Raw genomic sequence first — 27,163 nt, 5'->3', positions numbered from 1 at the left:
AGAGCCAACCTCGGACGTAAAGCCTCCGGCTTCGGCGGTGCAGATGCCCGGCCCCTGGCCCCGGGCTCCCACATCTTACCTATCCTAGCTAGCCTCAGGAGCAACAGCCAAGGAGCCTTCCTCCGCCTTTACTCTCAGAGGCTCGGGACTCGAAGGGCCGGCCCTCAGAACTGCTTCCTCCTGCAGTCTCCTCCCCTACACTGCACCCCGCCTCACCTGGCCAGGCTGGGCCCCGCCCCTCTCACCTGGCCAGGCTGGGCCCCGCCCCTCTCACCTGGTCCGGCTGGGCTGGGCAGCCGCGGCCGCACCAGCAGCAGCTGGTAGAGCGTGTCCACGCAGTACAGGTGCCAAGCAGTCCGGTCCAGCCCGCGCCCAGTCCGGGGCCTTTCCAGGGAAAAGGAATGAGTCTGATGGCCGAGCCTCGAGCCCCGGGGAAGCCTGTGGTGTTACAGACGGTGAGCTCCGCTAGCGGAACGGGTCTGGGGGCTTTGCCTGGTCTCGCTCCAGCCTGTGCCCTCGTCTCCTCTTGGCCCGGGCTGCGGGACGTTCCCTCACACCTTGGCTTTTGGCCACCGCTCTGCACTCCCCCCGGTCCCCCTCACATGTGCTCCCTGCCAACCCCTCTCTCCCCCGCACCTGCACGCACGTATTCCCACGTTCCTCGCCCGCTCACAACCACAACTACTGGATTGAGCCCACTTACCGCCCTGCGCACTTACTTACACTTACTCTACCCTTCTAGCGCCCGGGCACAAACCCTCCGCGCTCCCCGCCCGTTCCCGAAATCTTTTACCAGCCTGTTCAGAATAGACCCAACCTAAGGAGGGCTGCCCTCTCCGGAAAAAGCAGATCCTGACTTCCCATCCTCTCCCCGCCGGGCTGAGAGAGGCCCGGTCAACCATTCCTTGGCTGTGGCCCTTTGAGTTCCCCAGGCTTTCTGGCTAGTTCGCACCTGAGTAAGGAAATGGCTAAAAGTACTTTAAAGTACTGTAGGAAGTCTCTCAGTGAAATGCCAAAGAGCAAATTTTCACTCTTTTGAAAAGGGGAAATAATGGCATGAGATTTGCACTGTGCATTTTGGATTTTATCACAGTGTTCCTTTATGTTTTGTAGTGAATTTTGCCAGAGTATCTACTACTTAGCAGCGTTCCCTTCTCTTACTTTGGCTAGGAAACGTTTTAAATGATCTTGATAAAATTTTTCTTGTTAATCTTGTGAAAGAGATTGGACTAAATCATAGTATTGTTAGGTATATTTGGCAGTGGTTTAATGGTGGGATCCATAAAAAAGTCATTAGAGATTTATGCCTAATTTGGAAGGTCTCCAGAGGGGTGTTTGAAGAATATGTGCCTGGCTTTATGCTTTCACATTATTTGGATAGTGAGGGGTCCTCAAACTATGGCCTGCTGGCCACATTTGGCAGCTGAGGACGTTTATTCCCCTCACCCAGGGCTATGAAGTTTCTTTATTTAAAGGCCCACAAAACAAAGTTTTTGTTTTTACTATAGTCCACCCCTCCAACAGTCTGAGGGACAGTGAACTGGCCCCCTATTTAAAAAGTTTGAGGACCTCTTTTCACCAACGACCCAAAGCTAGATGGGATGGTTAAAACACTGAATGACAAAGATTTAAAAAAAATCTCAATAGGTGAGAACATTGGGCCCATCCAACAAAATGAAACTCAATAGGGATAAATGGGAATTAAAAAAAAAAAATCAACTCCTCCAATACAAGACTGGGATGGCATGGATTAACAGCAGATTATCTAAAATAAAACAAACCAACAAACAATAACAACAACAACAAAAAAAACACACTAGGATCTATTGTGAAAGCTCATTGTGAGTCAACAGTGTGATCTAACAGAGATGTAGTGCCCAGGAATTGAAGTGATCATCCTACTGTACTCTGCCCTGATCAAGTCACTGTGGAGAATTAATTCTGGGCACCACGTTTTAGAGAGGACATTGCTAAGCTTGAAAGGTGGGTAATCATGAAAATAAAGGATTAATTAAAGGAAAAAGGGATTTTTGTCCTACAGATGAGAAGATCCAGAGAAACATGACTGTTAATTATATTTGGGTAGTTGAAGGACTATCATGTGAAAAATAATAGCTAATAAATATAATGAAAGCTAGCATTTTAAAGTGCCCACTAAGTGCCAGGCACTGGCTAAATGCTTTACAATTGATCCTTTTAACTACCCAGAGAGGTAGGTATTATCCCATTTTACAATTGAGGAAACTGAGGTGAATATGAGGCTTGCCCACATTCATACTGTTGAGTGCCTGAGGTTCTGTTTGAACTCATGTTTCCCAGGCCTCTCTGAACCCACTGCCTGGTCAGACACCAGGATCATTATGACTGTCCATTCTGGCTTTTGTCTTGCTACAGATGACTGGAAGAAAAAATGAGGCTGTATACTTTGTGTAACTGTCTCATTTAAATTTAGTTCACAAATGAGTCTAGACACCACCCTGTGATAGCATTGCTCCTCTTGGAAATGGAGAACAAGTGTGGACTGTTGGACCTGCAGTGAGAAGTACCTGAGTTTGAATCTTGCCTCAGATGCCATAGCTGTGTTTAAACAACTCCTTTAATTTCTCTAGGTCTTAGTTTCATCATCTGCAAAACGAAGGTTTGGACTGCATGATCTAAGTTTCTTTCCAGTTCAGACATTCTATGATTTTAAAATGTGACTTCAATGTGTGTTCGGTTTTCACCTATCTATTTCATATAGGGGATGTAATGAAGAATAACCCCATGACAGTGCTTTGAGCTTTGTAATTGAAGGATGTATATGAGGAGCAATGTTCTGATTCTTTTTCTTATTGCTGTTTATTGTTTAAATGTGTGGCTTGGGAGCCATACTGCCTGATCAAGCACGAAATGGCCATTCAAAGATACTACCCCCCTTTTCCTTCCCTAAGCCCTGTGCTAGTTAGAGTTGCCCATGGCAACACAGTTCTCCTGAGCAGTTGGGTTGCTTCTGATTTTTTTTAATGCTTTAAAGCATTCTTGGCTTGAGCCTGAAGCAGCTTTTCTATACTCTCCATATGTCCCTTTATGCTTTGGTTACTTGCAACTTTGAATCTTTTGGAATGGTGAAGAACATCAATTGGTATAGAGAAAATAACTGATGTTTATATAGTGCTTTAAGAAAGTATATATACACACCACTGAAATCATCTAAGAAGCCAAGTGAAATATCATTTCAGAGGAACAAATCACAGATCAAGAAAATAGGATATGAGAACAAAGCTATTGAGACTGTAGCAGAAATGTATTTCTCTGAATCCTTTCTCTGCTACTTAGCACAAGGATGAACGTACATTCTAAACTATAAGAGCCATTCATAAAACAAATTTGCAGGATTACAGCACAATACATTTTTGGTGTGGTAGTAGATAATTAGCCACATATCAATATTAAGTGGATGAACTTTATGAATGACCTGTTCTTTTGGATATAAATAGCTCTCTATCAGATGTGTGGACAAGTTGTAATTTAATATATATTTTAAGGACCTATAATTTCACTGGGATAGGCCCTCCTGCTTTTGTTACAGACTTCAAATCCTTCAGTTCTTAGGAAACATGAAGATGTATGACCAAAATTAATCCTGAAGTGAAACTTTTGATAAGCCCTTTCTGTACTTAAACCAGTCTTTGGATAATAAGCTCACAGACTAGCAGTGGATCAATTATAATTATTCACATGTATATAATATTGTACAGGATTTACAATGCCATCATCTACAAGAAACTGTTTTCCACCCCCTCTTAATTCCCGAGCTTTCATTCTGTTGATTATTTCCAATTTATCTTGTCTATATCATGTTTATGCCTGGCGCACAGTAGGAGCTTAATGATCGAAAGAAAACATTAAACATTCACTAAGGACTTACAAAGTGTCCAAGACTTCTTGTGGAAAGTGGAATTTTGATTGGAATTTAAAGGAACCATGGGGATCAATAAAGCAGAGGAGGGAGATGATTTCATGCAAAGGCGATAGCTAGAGAATATATTCAAAGCTGAGAGATGCAGGGTCATGTTTTTTGAACATCATGGAGCCAGTGTCATTGAATCAGATTGGAAAGTAAGAGGGGGCTTTGCATGCTGAACAGATTCTTATTTGCTCCTAAAGATAATAGAGAGCCACTGGAGTTTATTGAGTAGAGAGATGACAGAATCAGACCCCAGTGAAGGAAAAGCACTTCAGTGGCTGAAAAGAAGACGGACTAGAGTGAGTTGAGACTTAAGGTGAGCTGCTGTAATAATCAGGTCATAAGATGAGGAACACTGGTCCTTGAGTGATAGCAGAGAAGAGAGAAAGGCAGATAATTGCAAAGATGAAATTCACAGGCCTTGGTATATTTGGGAAGAGGTAGTGAGGATTCCCTGGTGACTCCTGTGTGGTGAGCCTGGGAGGCTGATGTTGGCTTCTACAGCGATGGGGAAGGGAGGAGGGCTTAGTTTAGAAATGACAAGTTTTGTTTGGTCTTGGAACATCTTAAATTCTGGGCTTTTCTTCTGCTTGATCCATTCCGTATGAGTGACATTGCTGGTCACCTCCTTTATGAAACCTCTGTTTTCTCTGATAGAACATTTCCCATTTTTTCTCCTCTTATGTTTTGTGTCTGGGTTTGCTGGCTTATCTCCTTCTGGCCTCAGACTGTGAACATTCCCCAAAGCTTGGTTCTTGACTCTGCACTAAGAGAAATTATTCCAAATAAAGTCCTACAACTACTAAAAGTTCCCTTTTTACTTGATTCCCAGCGACACAGGGGCCCAGTGACCCAGGAATATAAACAGAGGCACCCTCAGGCTGGGATCTGGAGGACTAGATTCTGGTTCTGGTTTCATATTGTCTTGCAATGGAGCCTTAAGTGACTCAGTTTGCCTCCGGGTATCTTTTTCCCATACTAATGATTGGTGCCTGTTCCTACTTAGCACTATCTAGGTTTATGGTTTATGTATGTATAGTGCTTAAAGGGTGGTAAAGGTCCTTTCCTCATCATATCCTTATGAAGTAAGTGATATAATTCTTGGAATCACAGAAGTTAATGGGAAAGGACCATACTTTTTCTGCTTATATTCTACATATACCATGTACTCTCTACACCATACCTCTTCCAATTTTTTATTTTAGGCTTCCAGTAAGGAAGAACCCATAAACTGTGAAGGGTGGAAAAAAGTTCTGCAGTCAAGAGAACCTGAGTTCAAATTCTATTTCTGAAACTAACCTGTGTGATCTTAAACCAATCATTTAACTCCTGCCAACTCCATTTTCCTTATCTGTACAAGAGTATACTAGATGGTCTCTGAGGTCCCTTTTAGCTCTAGATTTATGACCCTATGACCTCCCAGGGCACTTAGTTCATTTGTGATAGCTCTCTTTGTCAGGAAGCTTTTCCTGCTCAATCTGAATTTCTCTCCTTGCTACTTCCAACCATTACTTATAAATCTATTAAGACCAAGCAGAAAAAGTCTATTCCCTCTTTCATATAACAGTCCTTGAAATACTTGAAGATACCTATATAGATTCTCCTTTGAGTCTTTTCTTCTTCAGATTAAATATCCCTAATTCCTTCAACTGCTCCTTGTAAGACATTGTGAACATACTGATTATAGAGGGTTGAAACTGAAAAGGTGTGCTTGAATCAGACAACAGAGCACTTAAGGCTAATAACCTATTTGATGTGAGATAATGGCTCTATATACATATATTTAGATGAGATGATGTGATGGCTCTTCTCACCTTCGGTGCTTGCTGAATGTTTGGTGGTGAGGTAATCGTAGGCAAGGATTGGAAGGCTGAGAGAGAGAAGTCAGGGGTCACTTGGCTGCAGGAAGAGGAGGAGAGGGGCTGGATACATCCAGAATCCAGGATACATCTTTGGCAAGCTTCCTTCACTTCTCTCTCTAAAGACCAAAAACTTTGATTGATTCTGACTCTGACTGATCCTGAGACCCTCCAGGGAGCTAGCCCAGATATTAGCTTGTTGATATGTGATACCCAGAATTAAACACAATATTCCAGGTGTAGTCTGACTTGGGCAGATTTTATACGGAAGAACTACATAACTACCTGGTTTAGGACACTGTGTCTCTCTAAACAGAGCTTCAGATTGCATTAATTTCCTTGCTGCCATAATCACACTGTTGACTTTCATTGAACTTCCAGTTCACTAAAACCCCTAGATTTTTTTCAAACCATTGTCTAGCTAGCTATATCTCCCCATCTTAACATTTGTGAACTTAATTTTTTGGCTATCAAAGTGTAAGATTTTATATCAATCCCTATTATGTTTCATTTCATCCTTCCTAGCTCCTTTTTAAAAAATAAAATCCAACAAATTATGTAATTAAGAATCAGATTAGGTGATTTCCCCAGGATTTCTATACTTTATATATTTCCAGCTAAAACTTTATACTTGGAATCAATGCTTATTCTGCCACACTATAGATTTTATTTTGCAAATAAAAGTGTCATGAAATTTTTGGGTATAATCAAGGTGCTAATAATCCTTTCTGGTTATCTACAGATGTCACTTGTTGTTGAACTGAATGTGGGAGGTGAGCTGTACACTACCACTGTGGGCACCCTGAAAAAATTCCCTGGCTCCAAGCTGGCAGAAATGTTCAGCACAGCTAAGCCTCCTCGGCCTGATTCCCAAGGCAGAATCTTCATTGACCGACCAGGTACCCATTTTCGACCCATCCTAGAATATCTCCGCAGTGGACAACTGCCTACACAGAGCATCCCGGAAGTATACAGAGAAGCCCAGTTCTATGAGATCCAACCCCTGGTCAAGCTTCTAGAGGATACACCCCAGATCTTTGGGGAGCAGGTAGCCAGGAAGCAGTTCTTGCTTCGAGTCCCAGGATACAATGAGAATCTTGAGCTCATGATCCGGATTGCCAGAGCAGAGGCTGTGGCAGCTCGATGTTCTGGTGTAGTGGTGTGTGCAGTGCGGACTGAGGAGGATGCCACTCGCTGTCTGAATGCCTTACAGACTTTGGAGAGAGACAAGAGGTCAGTGGTGAAGTTTGGGCCCTGGAAGGCATCACCGGCCATCACCGACCTATTGGATTGTGTCAAAATGGACATTGAAGCTCAGGGGTACTGTGTGTCTTACCAGCCCTATGCAGCTGAGAAGGGATTTGGAATCAAGTCCTCTGATTATTTTTATAAATTCACTTTCACCTGGTGGTGACCTCCTCAGTGGTCTAAGGATTGATACATTTGGCTAGGGGTGGATGCTTATAGAAAAAGAAATTGTTAAATCATTTAAGTGAAATAAATTAAGAAAGTAAAAATTACAGCATAAACATTTTGAATGTTTTCATATCAAAGGGAAGATAATGTGGTTGGTAATCAGTACTGGACAAATAGGAAAAGTAAGTGACATCTGGACCCCTTTCTGATTTTGTCTGTTAACAATGGGCATATTATTTCAATTCTCTGTACTTTTTCATTACAAAAAATATATGTATACTCATATGTTCATACATATATGTATAAATACACACATAATTATATATATACACACACATATATATACAATATGCATTTTCAAATCATTATCTAGCTATACTTTCCCCATCTTAACATTTGTGAACTTGATTTTTTGGAAGTCAAAGTAAAAGACTTTACATCAATCCTGATTATACACACACACACACACACACACACACACACAATCCAACAGTGTCTATATACATACACACAATATGGTAGGAAAAATGAGGAAGAATTGGATTAGAGCCTCTAAGATCTTTGCCAATTCTGTTGTTTTCTTCTAAGAATATGTAATCTAAGGTGATATACTATGACTAATATTTTTTTTAATACTTTTATTTCTTCAGAGAAAGGGGCTATGTGAATGATAAATATAAAACATTGAAATTCTTATATTGCTAGCCTTTTTTAAGGCTAGTACAGTAAAAAGAGAATTTCTCTCGTTTAGCTTTATTTTTTTTTTCCTCTGTAAAAAGACTGCTGAAAGCTTTTTAATTGTGCCCCTTTTTCCTGGAGCAAAGCATGTCTCACTTTGCCAATAGTGTAGAATCAATACTACCTCTATGAATGGCCAGACAGGTTCCAGCTCAGAAATATTGTCTTTGGTTGTAAAAAATAGAAAGCTGCAAGAATATTAGACCAACACGTAATGAAAATGATGACACATTTTCCAAACCATTTATTGATCTAGGAACCATATCAGAAAAGGATTCCTTGAAAGATCATTGACTTGACTGTGAAGCAAAGCCCAAAAGTAAAGCAATATTTTTCTTATCTTAATGAAAATTCTAAAATTCTGTTTTTAAGTAATGTGTTGGTAATGTTAGTTGTGAGTCTATGATTTTTTTTTAAATTTCTGAATCCTGAAAAGTAAATAATTCTAGTTCAAAAGAACTGATTCCTTACTCATGGTACTATTAACTGTAGACTTTTAAGAAATAAAATTGATAAAGGATAGAGATTTTTCAAATTAGAATCTGCTCACAGTGATTATGCAATAGGGTTGTTTATGGTATTTTACTATTTAGTAATTGTGGCTGGTTTGGGGGGGTCATTCACAAATTTTGCTTTATTGGTTTTCTTTTGATAATTTTAAAATATAATTAAATAGTTGGATTCTTGATGATAATAATGATAACAATGGCTATTTAGTATTTAAGATTTATAAAGTTCTTTCCACAAAACCACAAGAGATAGCACAATTTGATGGATTTAAAAGAAATGGGCTCTAATCCTGGCTCTACTAAGTATTCTGTGTCACCTTAAAACAAATCACATAACCTGTCAAATCTGTTTTTTCATCTATAAAATAAGAATACCTCCCTCAAAAGATTGTTATAATAACAATAGCTCATAACTCTTTAAAGGTTTCAAAGCATTGTTCTAGCAACAATGGAAAAGCAACATGGTGTAATAAAGTGCTGGTCTTGGAATTGGGAAAACCTGAAATCAAAAAATCAAAATGGGTTCTTTTTCTATGCATCTGACTATTCCTCAATCTCTTTTATAGGTTCTTCATTCATGGCAATGTTCACTAACCCTGTGAACCTATGGCTCTTACCTTCTCTTTTTGCTCTATACTATCTCACTGAGAAGTGATATGGTATAGTCTATTCAATTTGGAGTCAAGAAAACCCAAGTTCAGATCCTTCCAGACATTTTTTATCTTTGTGGTCCTGGTCAAACCATTTAACTCTTAATAGCACCCAATTCACCGGATTGTTGTGAGGGTCAAGTAAACCTTACAGCACTATATAATTGCTAGCTTTTATGTAGTTATTTATATGTTATCTTCCCTATTAGAATATACAAACCTTGAAGGTATTGAATTTTTTTTTTGTTTTTCTTTGCATCTTCAGCAAAAATGCTTGTTTACGGATTTGATTCCATCCCTAATTAGCTGTAAATCCATAGGAAAATCACAACATTTCTAAGTCTTAGTATACCTTAAAATGGTGACAATATCTATAGTACCAAACAGGCTTACTGTGAAGTTCCATTCCTTTAAGCTAAGAAACTTTATCTCTCCTCACTTTCTTAGTCAAACTCTAGAAAATCCTACTCCACAAATTGTCTGCAACCCTTTGCGATTTAACTTCTGCCCTCATCATTCAACTAAAATAACTCTTCAAGTTATGAGTGATCTCTTAATTGCCAAATCGATGGTTTACTAACTTTCTTGACCTCTTTGCATCTTGACAATATTGACCCAATCTTCCTCCAGGAGACTCTCTCCTCGGTGTTAACCTTTGCTTTAGGAAAATTCCTCTGGTAGCTCTGTGGAGACTGGATTGGAATGGGGAAACCAATTAGAAAACTGTTGCAATAGTCTAGATGAGAGGTAATTTCTTGAATTAGGGTGGCAGCTGTGTGAAGAGGTTGTGAAAGTAAAAAATGTCAAAATTTGACATAATTGAATATGTGAGGTGAAGGTGAGGAGCTGACACAGTTTGTAGGTCTGGGTAACTGGGATAGTGGTGCCCTCAGCAACAATAAATAAGGAAGTTGAGAAAAGGAGTGGGAAATGGGAAAGATAAGTTGTTTTGGATATGTTTAGTTTTAAGAGATTTATAGGATATCCAGTTTGAAATATTCAGTGCACAGTTAACAATGTGAACCTGGAGCTCAGAATAGGGATTGTGACTGGCTCTATAAATCTGGTAATCAACTGTGTAAATACTTTAATTTATAGATGAGATTATCAAATGAGATAGTATAATGAACAAAGGAAGCCCAGGACAGAGCCTTAGTTTGCAATATACTTACTGGAAATAATTTGGATAAAAGTGTAACAAAAACTAAGAAGCTGTGATACAGATTAAGAGAACCATGGCTTTGTAGAAGTAGTTTCCCATGCCTGGAATGTATATCTTCTTCTTAACCCCTTCTGTATTACCCCTGCTTCCAGAGCAATCTGGAACTATGCTCAAAACGTTATTAAACTGTGCATACCCTTTGACCCAGCAATGCCATTACTGGGTCTGTATCCCAAGGAAATCATAAGGAAAAGGACCCCATGTGCAAAAATGTTTGTAACAACTCTTTTTGTGGTAGCAAAGAATTGGGGAATGGCTGAACAAGCAGAACCAGGAATACATTGTACAAAATAATAACAAGAATGTGCGATGATCAATACAAAAGACTTGGTACTTCTCAGTAGTTCAGTAATCCAAAGCAATTCCAAGTCTTTGGACAGAAAATGTCATTTGCATCCAGAAAAACAACTAAGGAGATCGAATATAAATCAACACATGCTATATTCACTTCTTTTTTCTGTTTTAATTTATCCTGTGGTTTTTCCCTTTTGCTCTGATTTTTCTCTCCCAACATGATTCATAAAGCAATGTGTATTAAAAAATAAACTTACCAAATTAAATTGCCAGTACCCTCTTATCACACACGTGCATACATGTTTATATTTATATATCTTTATATATGTTGTTTTCTCTGGTAGACTAATAAGTTTCTTTAGGCTAGATCCCATCCATTTTTGTGTTGTATGACTTGTGCCTAATAAGAGTGCCTGGTACATTTAAAGTGCTTAATAATCAATTCTTGTTAAATAAAGTGTGTGAAATACCTTTTGGATTGCAAAATGCTATATGTTATATCTTAATCTTTTTTTCTCATCATAGGGAGACAATTTTCAAAAGATCAAAAAAAACTAACTTTCAGGGAATTCAGAAAAGAAACTTCAGTTACCTGAAAAAATTACTTTATATTAATATGATCAAATCCCACAGTCCTGAGCCTTCTAGCAAGAGACTTTGACTAAGTCTCATAAAGAGTTAAAGGCCTGTTTCTTCTAAATTGAAAAGACTGAACTAAATATTTATAAGAATTTGTTCAACACCAACATCTTCTGATGTACATATTTGTTTTGCAGCTCTAACCAGAATCCTATTTTGTACATAAACAATAGAATAGGAAAAAATGTATTACTATATGTTGACCACTGTGTTAAAAGATGAGAATAAAAGCAAAATTAAGCTAAATCTCTCACATTTTAATAGGGTAAGAAAACACACATGGTCTATGTATTTAGTTTCTGGCAGCAAATAAGCAGGGCTGGTCCCTGACTAACAGAATGTGCCCTTTGTGGAGAAGAATTCTAATGGAAATTCTTAGGAGTAATGGTGTCCCTTTTGTAAAGTAGAACCTATGAGTAAATCTAATATCTTATCCTCTCCAACCCCAAAGTTTCCCTCTAAGTGCTAACTCAACTTCCAGTATGAACACAGATCTAGGTCTTTGTTTTATGTATGACCACTGGATGCATAACTGGACTTATGCAATTGTATTGTTTGAGAAGACAGTTTAGGAGAACAAAACTATTACCAGATAATCCTGACTGTCTCCAGTTTGGACAATTGGACTCTTGATTGGATTAAGGGAGATATCATTTATTATGCCTTCCTACTGGACACTAGGAGCTGAAAACTGGAGAGGGCTATTCTCTCCTCTTCCATCCCATCCTCAAGTTGGTTGTTCTTTGCTGTTAGAGAATGTCTGTTTCATTTACAAAACATAAGATCCTTAAAAATAGGGGCTGTTTGTATTTTATTGTTTTATCCACAGTTCTACTGCACACAAAAGCAATTAATAGATGCCTGTTGTTGCACTAAGCATAAGATGCCTTCTACATGCAAAGTAATGTGCTAGGTGAAAGGGCTACAAAGATAGATAGAAAACCAAATTCTGTTTTCAATCAACTTATGACATAATTAGGAGAATACACAAACTATATAGTAAAAGGAATAATCAGCTAAAAGTTAAAGATTCAAGCAATGTAATTATGTATATCTGGAGATATAAACCTTTGTCAATTAAGCAAAACTTTTCTAAGAATATATCTATGACTGAAAACAACCTGCCAGAATTATCTTTATACTGGAAACAGTACTAGGTACCTACAATTTATATGAGTAACTTGCTGAGAATCACATAAGGTGGAGAACTGATATTTACATCTAGGTCTCCTAACTCCAAAATTAGGGTTCTTCTCAAGATAGACATAAATTACTGATATCATATTCCATAAAAAATGTTTCTTAATAACACCAAATTTTTCCTTAAAGAAACATTCAAATGAGCAAACCAGGAACTTTTTTATAGATGGGGACATTTGTAAGGCCTCCTAAAATCTTATTGATCTTTGGGAACTAAAATTGAGAAAATCCTGTCAGGACTCATCAGAGACAAGGTAGGTAGAGAAAGGTGCTATTTTTGGCATGTAATCTATAAACCTCATTTGACTGCTAGAAATCATATAGCAATCGATTTTGCATATGTTTAAAAAGCAGTGTTTAATTATAAGGGCATTGTTTTCTTTTAATTATAAACAATCTCAGCAAATGCAAACAAAAATAATTTAAAACTAAATGAAAGCTATGGAATCAGATTATTTGCATATTGGAATACATTTTAACCAAATAACTCTGGGTCCTTTTCTATCTTAAGTTTTGAGATGATTGTTGTCTTCTCATGGTTATGGCCACCCTGAGTTATTGAGAACTGTGCTAAAAAGTGCAAGTTCTGGAATAACTTTAATATGGGTCTAGGAACTGGCTCATTTTTTAAGGATCAGCCTAGCTAAGTTTGGAAAGATTCATCATTTAGTAGGTTGGTCATGAAGTAATTATTTCTGGTCATAGCAAATCATGAAACTTTGTATTATGGAGGGAATTACAATGACAGGTGTCAATGAAAAGTACATTCACACCAATGAAATCATGAATCCTTATTCAAAACATGCTGTTTTAAATCTTTCTTTACATTCCTCTATTCTGAATATCTTTACATTCTTTATATTTTTCATTTTTAATGGTATCATTATAGATATTCTGGAATGGATTTTTTCCCCCTGAGGCAATTGGGGTTAAGTGACTTGCTCAGGGTCACACAACTAGGAAGTATTAAGTGAGAACACATCTGAACTCAGATCCTCCTGAATTCTGAGATGGTGCTTTATCCACTTTGTCACCTAGCTGCCCCCATTATATTCTGGAAAATTTTCTTCACTAATTTTTTGAAAGTAACCCAATTATGACTCTTAATGTGTTCCAGGATGCTAATAATTCTGAAGTTCCCTTTCCTTAATCAGTCCTCCAAATCGACAACCTTATTCTGCAATTCTTATATATCTTTTCACAGATGAGTTTTTTATTTTAATATTTTTCTTTAAAGTCTTGAGTTCCAAATTCTATTCTTTCTTCTCTTTCACCTTCTCTTACATGATAAACAATCAGACTTTATATATGTGCAATTGTATAAGACTTTTCCCTATTATTCAGTCTGTAGTTAGTCAAAATCATTTCCTTCACAGAAGACAGCAGGTTTCATCACTAATCTTTTGGGATTGTCTTGGATCATTGTATTGCTGAGAATAGCTAAGTCATTAATAGTTCTTTCAACAATATTCCTTTAACTGTGTACAAAGTTCTGTGCACTTGTCTATGCAACAGTTCATGTAAGTCTTTCCAGCTTTTTCTGAAATCATCTTGCTTGTCATTTCTCATAGTATAATAATATTCCATTACAGTCCTATACCACAGTTTGTTTAGCCATACCCCAATTGATGGGCTTCCCTTTAATTTCCAATTCTTAACCAATATGAAAAGAGCTGCTATAAATATTTTTATACAGACAGGTCCTTTCTCCTTTTTTTTCTGGATGTCTTTGCAAGTTTGATGTGTTGTATAGGAGATGGACATAGAGATGATTTAGTGGGTGGAGTGAGAGAGGAGAGGCACTGCTGACCGGATTCCTGTCACAACTGCTCTCACTTCATCTCCACAAAGAATAACGATCAAGGATTTTCCCTTATTCTGACTCCGGCTGATTTTAAACTCGGTCATCACAGTTTTATATCTGGTATAACTAGGCTACCTTCATTTACTTATCTCTTCATTAATTCCTTTGAAATGCTTGACCTTTTGTTCTTCCAGATGAATTTTGTTATTTTTTCTAGGTCAGGAAAATAGTTTCTTGGGAGTTTGATTGGTATAGCACTAAATACATAGATTAGTTTAGGGAATATTGTCATCTTTATTATATTTGCTCAACCTATCCAAGAACACTTGATATTTTTCCAATTGCTTAGATCTGACTTTGTGTGAAAAGTGTTTTGTAGTTTTGCTCATATAGTTCCTGACTTCCCCTTGACAGATGGATTCCCAAATATTTTACACTATCGATAGTTATTTTAAATGGAATTTCTCTTTGAATCTCTTGCTCTTGGATTTTGTTAGTGATATATTAAAATGCTGATGATTTATATGGATTTATTTTGTATCCTGCAACTTTGCTTAAGTTGTGGATTATTTCTAATAGTTTTTTAGTTGATTCTCTAGGGTTCTCTAAGTATACCATCATATCATCTGCAAAGAGGGATAATTGTTTTCCTCATGTAATGTTTTTTCTATGCTTGATTCTCTTAATTCTTTGAGTGAGTCTATGATCCATGTGAGCACATCTCTAAGGATTTTTTGGTATTATTTCAGATGTAGTTTCTGACACTGTTCCAAGGTGCCTTTTTCCTCTTTTTTTTCAAAAATGTCTTTTAAAAATTAGAATTTTCCTTAGTTTGTCTCTTTTGGTCAGTTTTTTTTTTTAATAAAATCTTTCTTTTTGGTGTTTCTATTGCTCTTTCTTAGGACCATGAAGACTCTACTCCTTATAAACTCAGTTCATAAATTTTCCTCTTAAATATATTTTAACAGCTTAATTATGATATAAACTGAACTTTAACTCCAAACTCTTTCACAAGTCGGTTTATACAGAAGTAGTTTATACAGGATCCTATTAGAACAGATTGTCTAAACTTATTGTTTAGATAAGTTAAAATGCAATTTTCATATTTTACACAATTACCTGCTAAAGTACTAATCACAAAATGTGGGAAACTTAGGGGAACTAGTAAAGCTGATGGGAACTCATAGGAATCAGAAAAAGGTCAGGTAGCTTATTCACCATGACATTCCAATGTTACAGGGATTAGCTGATGCCTAATTGCTTTCTTACTGCTTTTCCAGATGTCTCAAGGGAATGAGCATAGAAAAGATTCTCATTGAAATTCTTGGCTTCCATACACCTTTGGCCTATCCTCTCATCCTTTTTTTTGGCATTTCTTGCTCCCTACTTGAATCACTAAGATTCAATCATTACACCTCCACTCTTTTCTCAGTATATTTCTTCAAAGAACACAGGCACACTCTCAACTTTAACTACAGCTTCTACGTAGATGAAGCCCAAGACTTTGTCTTCTCTCTGTTCCAGTCTTCTCATCCTGAGCTCCCAACCTTATTGACCCTCCTGACTTGTCTCTTTTTTAATGGCATTTCCAATCCCCTTCATACTTACTCAAAATCCTTAAGAATCTAACCTGAGATTAATCGTTTTAATTTTGATCAAGTCATTTAACCCCCACATTCTGTTTTCTCACCAACAAAATAAGGTAGTTAGACTAAATGGTCCCTGATGTACCTTCAGGCTCTAGATTTACCCTCTTTTAGGTTTTGTTGATCACCATCTCTTTAAATTCTGGCAGCACTGAACTCCTACTACTTTGCTAGAAAACTGATAAATCTAGAGCGGGAAGGGACTTTAGAAGCCAAGTAGTCCAGCTTCCTTATTTTACAGATGAAGAAATCAAAGCTCCTAAAATTAAAGACTTAGCTAAGGTTACACTTAGCTAAAATATTAAGCATCAGGTGAGATGTGAACCCTAGGTTAAGCTTTTTATTACCAAGTCAAGCTGCACCGCCGTCTCCACCTTAGGTGAGTGTTTTCTTCCTTCTCTGTCACGGACTGATCTCATACCTAGCTTCTAACTAGATTCTTTTCCCCCCTCCCTCTCCTGACACATCTATTTTGCAAATACCCCAGAAATATTTTAAGATGCATCTTATGATGTGAGCACTCCTGCCAGTGATGGGGCCAGTTTGGGTTCTCAAATGGCAAAATTCATTGACAGATAACGTTTTCAAGAATCCGTGATCTAATTATCAGGGGGATTTTTATACTCTAAGGATATCTTTCCTTTCCCCTCCCAGAAATCCTTCCACCTCATAGATTCCTACATGGTGCTCTCCCGTGGATCCTTCTCCCCCATTTCCTCCACATATACTTCCACTTCCTTTTTCTCTGTGCCTCAGCCCTCATATATCCTTCTTGTCACCATACCTTTCCTCCCCTTACAAAGTCCTGCCCTCACTTTCTTTCTCCTTGCTTTTCCCTTTCCCTACTTCCCCATACATGCCCCCCATCTCCCACTCTTTCTCCCTACTTCCCCCTACATCCCTTTTCCTGTCCTCCCTCCTCCTCTCCTCCATCACCGTCCTTCACATTCCCATCCCCCTTTCCTCAATCCCCTCTCCCCTTACACTTCCCAACCCCCCGTCTCCACTCCTCTCCTCTCTACCTACCCGATTTCTGCTCCCCTTTCCCACTCACAATCCCGTCCTCTTTGTCCCCTCATCTTCATTTCCTCCCATCCCAGTTCCTCCCCATGTCCCGCTGCAGACATCCTCTCCTCCCTCCTCTCCTCCTACTTCTCCTCCTCTCCCATCCTTCATTTCCTTCCCTCTCTCAGTTTCTGCGCCACCTCCCCTCACAATCCCCTTCCACCCCCCCCCCTCACAATCCCCCCGCTTTCTACCATCCCTTCCTTCCTCCTCTTCCTCTCCATTCTCCCCCCTCCACTCATCTCCTCTCCCAGCCCCCTCTTCTCCCTCAGACATTCACCCTTTTCATGAGTTCCCTCACATCCCTCTCCCTCCTTCGCCCGCATAAAAACTCTGCCCTAATTCGTGGGTATCCTCTCTTCCCAATCACCTGGACTGACTGCCTTCAGCCAACCCGGGCCTAGCCCCCGCTCAGTCCCGCCCTCTCTCAGCAGCTGCTCTCACTCCAGCTCCAGGACCAAATCCTGCTCCGCCTTTTCCCGCTCTCTCCAAATTCAGTCCCGCCCCCAGGAGCTCTCACCCAATTACAACCGGCGCGGAGGTCTGCTCTAGTTCACTGGCTATCTGCCCGCCTGAGCTCCGCCCCCTTCCTCTAGCTGTCTCTCCACCTCTTTCCCAGTCCCTTCTCTCCCCTTGTTTTCATTCCCGCAGTCGCACGAGGCCCAAACGCCGTGGGGGGAGTCGGGGCGGGCGCGGGAAACTAAGCGCCTAGGGGGAGGAAAGCGCACGTCATCCACGCCACTCCTCCTCCTTCCCCGCTGCATTGTGGGATACTGGCGTCCCAGTTCTAACTGCAGCCTCCATCCCCTTCCCCGCCCGCAGCCAGCGGGGCTCTCGGCGGCCGCGGGGGGTGGGGTGGGAGCCCGGCTACGGCGGCCGGGAAGGGCCGGCCCGGAAGAGAAAGGCGGCTGTGGAAGTGCTGTTTGTCCCAGCCGCCGCCATGGCCGCGCACCTCAAGAAGCGGGTATACGAAGAGTTCACCAAGGTCGTGCAGGTAAACGGCTCTCAGTCTGAAGGACCGCGGCCGCGTCTGGGGAGCAGGCTCCTGGGTTGCGGGTGCCACCTCCGAGGGGGTCCCTCGAGGTCCGGCCAGCCCGCGGTAGTTCCGCGTCTCACGCGTCCTTCTTCTCGCTCTGGACCTCAGCTCCCTCTTCTGTGAAATGGGCACAGTGATGGTCGGCCGAGTTGGGGGGATTTCTGAGGCAGCCCTTCCCAGCTTGCCCCTGGGTACGAGCCCCGCCTCCGCATCTCTAATTGTCTGAAAGTTCTGGCTTCCTCCAGTCCCCTCTTCAGTCCTGGTCCCAACACGCTTGTTCGTAGCAAACATTGTGCCCCTGGGGGTGAGGTTCAGACCCGGAGAAGGTGATGATCACGCCTCCTCTTGGGGCTTCAGTCCGCTCCTCGGCGCTACAGCGCGCTGATTGGCCTAGGCGCCGGGCGTCAGTCAGACAAGCGGCCAAATGCCCCGACTCGGAGCCCTGACGAGTGTGTCTTGCGGGAGTGCGCAGCGCGTGTAAAATAAATAAAGGCTAATTTCCCCAGGCCGTGGCCTAGAGAGGGCAGCAGGCGGAGCCGGGATCAAAGGGCGCGTAGCCCTGGGCCCGAGCAGTGTGTGGAGAAGGTTACATGCCAGAGGCTTGGCCCCAGAGCCCCTGAGGCTTCCCGAGGACGGGAGGAGACGGTGGCGGTGCCAGTCGGGAAGATCTGAGCAAGGCGGAATCGTGCCCTTCTGGGCCGAGGGGGGAGGAGGGCCATTCCCTTTGGCATTAGGGAACAGAGCCCCGGTGTCAGAAGACCGAAGTTTTACTGTCGCACAGGTTGAAGCGGATTGAGATTGGAACTAGTTTTGGGAGGGGGGAGCAGGACGCAAGTGGAAGAGATGTGGAGGTAGAATCGACAAAATTTGTCAACTGATTTTTTAGACGGTGTTCTGGAAAAAAGCCTCGTTTCTAAAATATATGGGGATTGGCTTAAATTTATAGTTCCCCGATTGATGAGGGGTCGAAGGATATGACGTTTTCAGATGAAGACATTAAAACTATAATCACATAGAAAGTGCTCTGAATCACTCTTGGTTAGAAATGCAAATTAAAACAACTCTAGGTGCCACTTCACACTTCTCAGATTGGCCAAGATGACAGGGAAAAAGAAGGATAAATGTTGGAAGGGATAGGGGAAAACTGGAGTTGTGAACTGATGCAACCATTCTGGAGAGCAATTTGGAACCATGCCCGGAGGGCATAAAACTCTGCATACCCTTTGACCCAGCAGTGACACTACTGAATCCATACCTGAAAGAGATCATAAAGGGAGAAAGGGTCCATATGTGCAAAAATGTAGCAGCTCTTTTTATGGTTGAATAAGTTATGGCATATGAAAGTAATGGAATATTCTATTAAAAAAAAAATGATGAACAAGCTGATTTTAGAAAGGCCTGGAAAGATTTACATGAACTGATGCTGAGTGAAACGAGCAGAACCAAGAAAACATTTTACTATAGCACCAGCAGGGTTGTACAACGATCCATTCCAACAGACTTGGTTCTTCTCAGAGGTTTAGTGATCCAAGAAAATTCCAATAAACTTCGGCTAGAAAACACCATTAGTGCTATTTCACTTTTTTTTCTTGTGGTTTTTCCCTTTTGATTTGATTTTTCTCTCTTAATATGATTCATATAGAAGTACATAAAAATGAATGTATGTATACAACAAAATATTTTTACATATAAACAGGAAAATAAAAATACTTAAAAAAAAAGGTTTGTTAATTAATTGGATGAGGTCAGGGTGAAAGGGAGGAGTTAAGAGCAGGTCAGTAGAGGCATTTAGAAGTCACAGCCAATAGACACTTAACACTTCCTAGCTGTGTGACCCTGGACAAGTCACTTACCCCCAATTGTCTTAGCCAAAAGTGAGTCAATAACAACAATGCTAATACATATGGGTTGTGTTCTAAGTTTTAAGCAGTATATAAATATATTTTTTCAATAGTATTTGATTCTGTGACCCCAGTTGGGATTTTCTTGGCAGAGATAGTGGAATAGTTTTTGACATTTCCTTCTCCAGCTCATTTTTACAGATGAGGAAATTGAGTCAAACATGTTTAAGTGACTTGCCCAGTAAGGCTGGATTTGAACTCGGGTCTTCCTGATTGCTTGCATAACGCTCTACTTCAACACTTTGCTGCTACATATGTATAATAGAGAAATATAAAGCAAAGTTCCATGTGAGGTCTGTGGTGGGGAGGTCAGTCCCATGGAATTGGTCACTTAACAAACTCTTATTGGGTGCATCCCTAATGTACCAGGCACTGCTAATCATTATAGAAATTGACAATTCATCAATAATTTAGTTTTTAGAGAATTGCTTGGGTGTACTCTTTATTTTCATATTTTCCTTCACCAAAATAATCTGTTTTAATCCATTGCAGCAACAGCATGAAGAGATTGCAAGCAAGAAGCTCCGGCTGACTAAGCCGAGTAAGTCAGCAGCACTCCATATAGATCTCTGCAAAGCCACTTCACCGGCAGATGCCTTGCAGTACCTCCTTCAGTTTGCTCGGAAACCAGTGGAGGCAGAGAGTGTAGAGGGAGTTGTCAGAATTCTCTTGGAACATTATTACAAGGTGAGAAGATGACCACTGAAGTCATCCTGGGCAGCCTTGTTGTGGGGTGTAGGGGTGGGTCCTTAAAGTCTGGCTCAGAAGACTGGTAAGTCTCGGAAGAGCCTGGCCATTTAGACTGGTTTAAGACAGTGGACCGAATTGTAGATTGGGTGCTAGAGAGAACTAGAGGAAATGTTGATATAAAAGAGATAATTAATAGAGAATTCTTGAGTGCTTCTACTGTGTTCAAGGCTATTTGGCTTAGGTGCTGGGGAGATAAGTAAAGAAACATCCCTTATCAAGGAGTTTACAGACTACAGGTAAATCTCATTTTATTGCACATTTGCTTTATTACACTTCACAATAGTGAAGATATGGCTTTTTTTTTTTTTTTTTTTTAAACAAATTTAAGGTTTATGACAACTTTGCAGGTGGGCAAGACTATCTGCACCATTTTTCCAACAGCATGTACTCACATCATGTCTGTCACATTTTAGTAATTCTCACAGTATTTCAAACTTTTTCATTATTATCATATCTATTATGGTGATCTGTGAACAGTGATCTTTGATGTTACTGTTACTGTTGTTGTTATTGTTGGGGGCGGGGGAGACACACTCCACAGACCGTGCTCATAGAAGATAGTAAACTTAATAAATGTTGTGTATTTTGACTACTCTATCAACCAGCAATCTCTCCCCATTCTTGAATCTTCCTATTTCCTGAGACACAATAATGTTTAAATTAGGCCAATTAATAAACCTGCAGTGGCCCCTAAGTGTTCAGGTGAAAAAAAGAGTCCATCAATGTGGCAAGCTTCATTGTTGCCTCATTTTAAGAAATTGCCACAGCCACTCCAACTTTCAACCCTGATCAGTCAGCAGCCAACAACATCGGGGCAAGATTTTCCACCAGCATAAAGACTATGATTCGTTGACGACTCAGAGGATGGTTCAGACCTATTTTAACAATAAAATATTCTTTAATTAAGGTATGTGCATTGTTTTTTGAGACATAATACTGTTGCACAATTAATAGACTATGATGTAGTGTAAACATAACTTTGATATGTACTGGGAAATCAAAAAATTCACATGACTTGCTTTATTGTGATATTTGCTTTATTACAGTGGTCTGGAACTGACCCTTCAACATCTCTGAGATACACTTGTAGTGGGAAAAGCAAGACAGATCAGTATCCAAAATACAAGGTAGATTGCATAAGTACAATAATTCAGGCTAATACTGGTGTTATGGGCGTTCAGATGGCTGGGATGTGTATGTGAGAAACACCAGCTCTCCAAAATGAGTTAAAATAGGCTAAGTGGATGAAAGGTGAAATTGTTTCTTCAGGCTTTGTACTGCAAAGTGCTTTGAGTCACTTGTAAAGTTTACTTGTTCATTCTATGAGTATTCATTGAGTACTTCAGTCTTCATAGCTTTATCCCAGATACCATTGGAGAGATTATAATCTAGATGAGAACTGAGACTTTCTAATCATAATAGATATGATGATAATTAAAAAGTTTGAAATATTGTGAGAATTGGGGCAGTTAGAAGGCGCAGTGGATAGAGTACTGACTCTGGAATCAGGAGGACCTGAGTACAAATCCAGTTTTGGAATCTTCAGAAGATAATCTGAAAATCTATAGAGTAAAAATATATCAAAGCATTTAATCTATTTAAATACTAGGCAAGTCACTTTATCCCAAATGTCTCTCCAATAAAAAGAAATAGTGTCAAGAATTACCAAAATGTGACAGAGTTGTCACAAATTTTCAATTTTTTTTTTTTTTTAAGAAGATGAACAAATTCATGATATAATTGTATATTTAAGTATGAAATGTCTTTTGGTCTTTCTGCTGAAGACCTATTCATTCTTATGCCTTTCAAAGCTAGATGGCACAACTATTAGAGTGGTGGGTCCAATCCTGCCACAGACCCTCAATAGCTGTATGACTATGGGCAAGTCATTTAACCTGTCTGTCTCAGTTTCTTCAGAAACTTGTGATCCTTTTTTGGCATTTTCTTGCCAAAGATATGGAATGGTTTACCATTTCCTTTTCCAACTCAGAAAGAAACAGGGATAAGTGATTTGTCTGGCTAACGTGTTTAAGACCATATTGAAATTCTGGAAGTTGTATATTTCTGACTTCAAGCCCAGCCCTCTAGTCATTACTGTCCTGTAGCATATAGTAGTCACTTAATAAATATTTGTTTCCTCTTTCTTTTGCCCCTTACCTAGCAGGAGGTGAGTGCATGTTTCATATTCAGTCTTATGCACTTGTCCTCTTTATACAGATGAGAAAACTGAGGCTGAGAGAGGTTAAGTTAGTTCACAAGCATTTAAATATCTGGTATGTTCCAGGCAGTGTTATGATGAATTGTCCAGGGTCACAAGCTAATTAGCAACTGGGGCAGGATTTGAATTTATGTCTTCCTGCCTACAAATCCCACACTCTATCTGCTATACCGCTTTGTTTTAATAAAAATTTATTAAGTGCCTATTATGTATCAGGGAGTTAGAACAAAGAGAATAGAGCTAGTCTGTTCCCTCAGGCTCATATTCTATTAGTTAAAGGAGAGCTGAGAATTGGAAATCCCCATTATTATTGCCTGGGAGATGATAAATGTTTCATCTACAGCCTTGTTTTTTTTTTTTTTTTTTTTTTTTAACTAAAGCTTTTTATTTTTCAAAACATATGCTTGGACAATTCTTCAACATTAGCCCTTGCAAAATCCACAGCTGCTCTTTAAAGATGTACCAACTTAGAGTAACATTGTGATTTTCAAATGTAGTAACCATGTTAACACAATTCCACCCTGACAAATTGGACATAGCATTGTGAAGGCCAGGGCTCTGACCTTTTTTTTTTTTTTTTTTTGGATTGTACACTGGCAGCTGGGTGGTAGAGTAGATAGAAAGCCCCAGAAAAAAAAAAAAAAAAAAAAAACTTCCAAAATAGCCATAGTTCTGAACCAAAGCTCTGGCCCAGATAGTCTTCTGAGGCTCTTCCCAGATTTTGCTTCCTTTAGTCGGCAGGTTTATGATTAGTTGAAAGAATAGTGTGAAGATAATGACAGTCACTTCTTTTGTTCTAGGAAAATGACGCATCTGTGAGGTTGAAAATAGCTTCATTGTTGGGTTTGTTATCAAAGACAGCAGGATTTTCACCAGACTGTATCATGGATGATGCCATTAACACCCTTCAGAATGAAAGTAAGTTATAGTTTTTAAAAGTAATATATAGAGCTTGGCAATTTTCTGAAATAAAGCAAATAAGAGGTCTTACCTCTTCAGAAGATATTCTGAAAATCTATAGAGTAAAAATATATCAAAGCACTTAATCTATTTAAAGAATAAAAAAAAAAAAGAGTATCTAAATTTCAAATCATTAAGTTAACATAATTTACAAATGTTAAGACTTTAATCTATTGTGATTTTAAATGTGTTTTACTGCAGTTTGTTTCATTCTTCGACTATAAGGCTGTATATAATAAAATTTATTTCTGTGAATAAAAAGAAAAAAAGCTCTATACAGGGGAAAGATCTTTGATTCTTTTTATATGAAATTTTGTATGATGACAAGTAAGATGAGGAAAGAAAGCATCTCAAGCATGGAAAAGAGTAAGAGGTGGAATGTCATGTCTGAAAAATTGCTGGTAGACCAATGTAGTCAGATTGTAGAATTTATGGAAAGATGTAAAGTCTGAGGACTGGAAAAGTAGGAAGGAGCAGGCAGTTAATATGCAAAGGACTTTATAATTAACACTGGAGTTAATAGGGAACTACTGTAGTTCATTGACTAGAAGAAGGGCAGGAGAGCATAATGGGAGGGAGGTGACATGGTTAGAACTCTCTTTTAAGAAAATCACTTTGGTAGCTCTATGGAGGTCAGGTTGGCATAGGGAGAAACTTGAGGTAGGGGGATCAATTAGAAGATTATTTCAGTAATCCAGATGAGTAGTGGTAAGGGCCTGAACTAAGGTGGTAGAATTGGTGAGGGGGCAATATAGATTAGAGATGGGAAGTCCTGTGGATATGATAACTAGTGTGAAGGCAAGGTGATGAGGACCTAATTCAATGAAAGAATGGTGTTCAATTGTAGAGAGTTCAGTGCTTATATTCTTAAGTGCTTATTGGAATTTTTTTCTTATGCTAAAGTTATACTATAATAATATTTGTACTCAGTTGTGATTTATAGCTTCTGTGGAACTATTTAGTAAAGACTGAAGAAAATTTTTATTTAAATAGTGAAAGTTATTTTATTGCCCAAGTATAGGAAATGTCTTTTTCACATAGAAAAATGTGATGGTTGCTATTGAGTGAATTTCACATATGGAGATTGGGAAGAATGTGATTATACAGTTCTTAAACGAAATGAATTCAGTTCATCTAACCTTTTTGGATGAGGAATCTGAAAACTGAAAGATGTAATAGCTGAGCTATGACTAAAATCCAATCAAGGACTCTTTACACTTAACTGTGTTTTAAATTAAATGTTTTTTCCTAAAAATATATTAAAAAAAAAAAATCAACGTGGTCCAGGCCCCATCTTCCTCTTAAAGAGTACAAGAATTTTAGATTTTTTGTAGCAGGAACAGTTGATTCTCCTTGAATTACTTAGTATTTCCATTCTAGCACTTCACTTTATGGTTTCATTTCTTTTCTGCTAATATTGTCCTTGCACTGGATTCATAAAGTGATAGAATTTGAGTGAGAAGGGAAGTCAACAGTGGACTCATAAAGCTGCAAGGAAACAGACAACATGTAATCCAGTCTGTGAATATTTTCTCTCATATATAATGAGGTATTCCTGTGCAGTGGCACTACCAAATTTGCAGTAAAGCTAGAAAGGCATCCACAATCTTCTGACTCTGCTTTTTGCATTGAAGGTATGCAACATCCTATGAAGTGGTTTTGGCATCCAGAGAATCTGGCATATTCTAGTAGAAGCATTCTTAGTTGTAGCATAGGGACTGGACCTGTGATTTCATTGACTTAGGGAACTTTGAGGAGAGGAAGCTCCATTTGCCAATTGAGAACATTTACCAATTCAGACTATTCTGCTCTCTATCATTTAAGTTCATAGAGAGCAGCCCAGGACAGAGTTGCCCAGAATTTGATTGGCATGTGTCAGAAGTAGGACTTAATTGTGCCAGGCCTTCCTGGCCTTAAGTCTCAGTTCTAGACACTAAATATGCTGCCTTTCCCAGAATGCTTCATTTGTTAAAATCAATCAGTTTAAAAGTATTTATGGAATACCTGCTGTGTATTTAGCATAATGATAGGTGCAAAGAAAAATGTAGAATAACTTGACACAGTCTCTGCCCACATGATGCTTACATTTTATTTGGAAAGATGAGACTTAAATTCCCAAATTCTCATGACCAAATAGACAATGTGCTGCAGTCTCATTTTCATATTCTGTGATTCCAACTTGCTTCTAGAATCTCATCAAGTCCTTGCTCAGCTCCTGGACACACTGTTAGCTATTGGTACTAAACTTCCAGAGAATCCAGCTGTTCAAGCACGACTGATTGATGTTGCCTGCAAGGTAAAAGAGTATAATTTTAAAAATTATTCTTTAATATATATTATTTTGCATTTTCTCCTATGGTGGTATATGTTATATCTCTGATAAAAATAAAGTCTGTCTTTGTATCTTATATTTCCATGTGTGAAGTTAAAAAAATCCATTTTTTATGATCTCTAAAACAGTACTATATTCTCGCTTTGTATTCCGTTGAGGAAGATGATAGCTAGCTTTTTACATAGGGAGATAACCAAATTCTCTAGGAAAAGCAAAAAAAAAAAAAAAAGTTTAGAAAACCTTGACTTGGAAAATTAGAGGTCCCTGGATTTTTTGTAGGTATTCCCCCTAATCAACTCACATTCTTAAAATGTTTTAAGGTTTGCTTTCCTCACAACACCCTTACGAAGTAGATAGTGCTTGTAGTTTACATATAAAGAAACTGAGACAGAGAGAGGTACCTGTCTTCGTACAATTAGTGTCAGATTTTTTTTTCTAAATGTTTTCTCATGTCTTTTTTTCTTTGAAATTATAGTTTGATAGTTCTCTCAATAATGAAATAATTAAACTAACTTTGAAAGGAAAAACAGGTAGTATACATTCTTTGAGTACAATATAAGAATATTAGTCAAGGAATCAGAAGTCTTTTTTTTTTTTTAAATAACCTTTTATTTATAGGCTATATGTATGGGTAACTTTACAGCATTGACAATTGCCAAACCTCTTGTTCCAATTTTTCCCCTCCTTCCCTTCCCCCCTCCCCCAGATGGCAGGATGACCAGTAGATGTTAAATATATTAAAATATAAATTAGATACACAATAAGTATACATGACCAAACCGTTATTTTGCTGTATAAAAAAAATCGGACTCTGAAATATTGTACAATTAGCCTGTGAAGGAAATTTAAAATGCAGGTGGGCAAAAATATAGGGATTGGGAATTCAATGTAATGGTTCTTAGTCATCTCCCAGAGTTCTTTCGCTGGTTCAGTTCATTACTGCTCCATTGGAACTGATTTGATTCATCTCCTTGCTGA

The 27,163-nt window shown here is 39.0% G+C and overlaps 2 protein-coding genes across 3 annotated transcripts in view; both read left to right on the top strand.

The window, feature by feature from the left end:
* The first annotated feature begins 259 nt into the window (after positions 1-259).
* On the top strand, positions 260-7,325 carry KCTD14 (potassium channel tetramerization domain containing 14). Its single transcript, XM_003764688.4, has 2 exons — positions 260-455; positions 6,548-7,325. The coding sequence occupies exons 1-2, from the start codon at positions 402-404 to the stop codon at positions 7,217-7,219; spliced, it is 726 nt and encodes a 241-aa protein (XP_003764736.4). The 5' UTR covers positions 260-401; the 3' UTR covers positions 7,220-7,325.
* Positions 7,326-17,623: 10,298 nt separating this feature from the next.
* INTS4 (integrator complex subunit 4) overlaps positions 17,624-27,163 on the top strand; it is an 87,096-nt gene continuing 77,556 nt past the window's right edge. The window contains exons 1-5 of one of the 2 annotated variants that reach the window (XM_031961516.1): positions 17,624-17,982; positions 20,418-20,612; positions 21,722-21,802; positions 23,694-23,811; positions 26,043-26,149. In XM_031961516.1, coding sequence (XP_031817376.1) covers positions 17,929-17,982; positions 20,418-20,612; positions 21,722-21,802; positions 23,694-23,811; positions 26,043-26,149 — 555 coding nt within the window. In that variant the 5' untranslated portion in view covers positions 17,624-17,928. The remainder of the gene's footprint in view (positions 17,983-20,417; positions 20,613-21,721; positions 21,803-23,693; positions 23,812-26,042; positions 26,150-27,163) is intronic. The other variant, XM_031961517.1, reaches the window with a different exon arrangement.

This window comes from Sarcophilus harrisii, chromosome 3 (genome assembly GCF_902635505.1).
Source record: "Sarcophilus harrisii chromosome 3, mSarHar1.11, whole genome shotgun sequence".
Taxonomy (NCBI): domain Eukaryota; kingdom Metazoa; phylum Chordata; class Mammalia; order Dasyuromorphia; family Dasyuridae; genus Sarcophilus; species Sarcophilus harrisii.
Note: the sequence above shows the minus strand (reverse complement) of the source record. Positions and strands in the feature narration are given on the sequence as shown.

What these genes read in the sequence shown, in the direction of transcription:
- KCTD14 (XM_003764688.4), top strand. Translation starts at nt 402, where the DNA reads ATGAGTCTGATGGCCGAGCCTCGAGCCCCGGGGAAGCCTGTGGTGTTA. An exon ending in AGCCTGTGGTGTTACAGACG is followed by an intron (nt 456 to 6,547) that starts GTGAGCTCCGCT and finishes GGTTATCTACAG; the next exon opens with ATGTCACTTGTTGTTGAACT.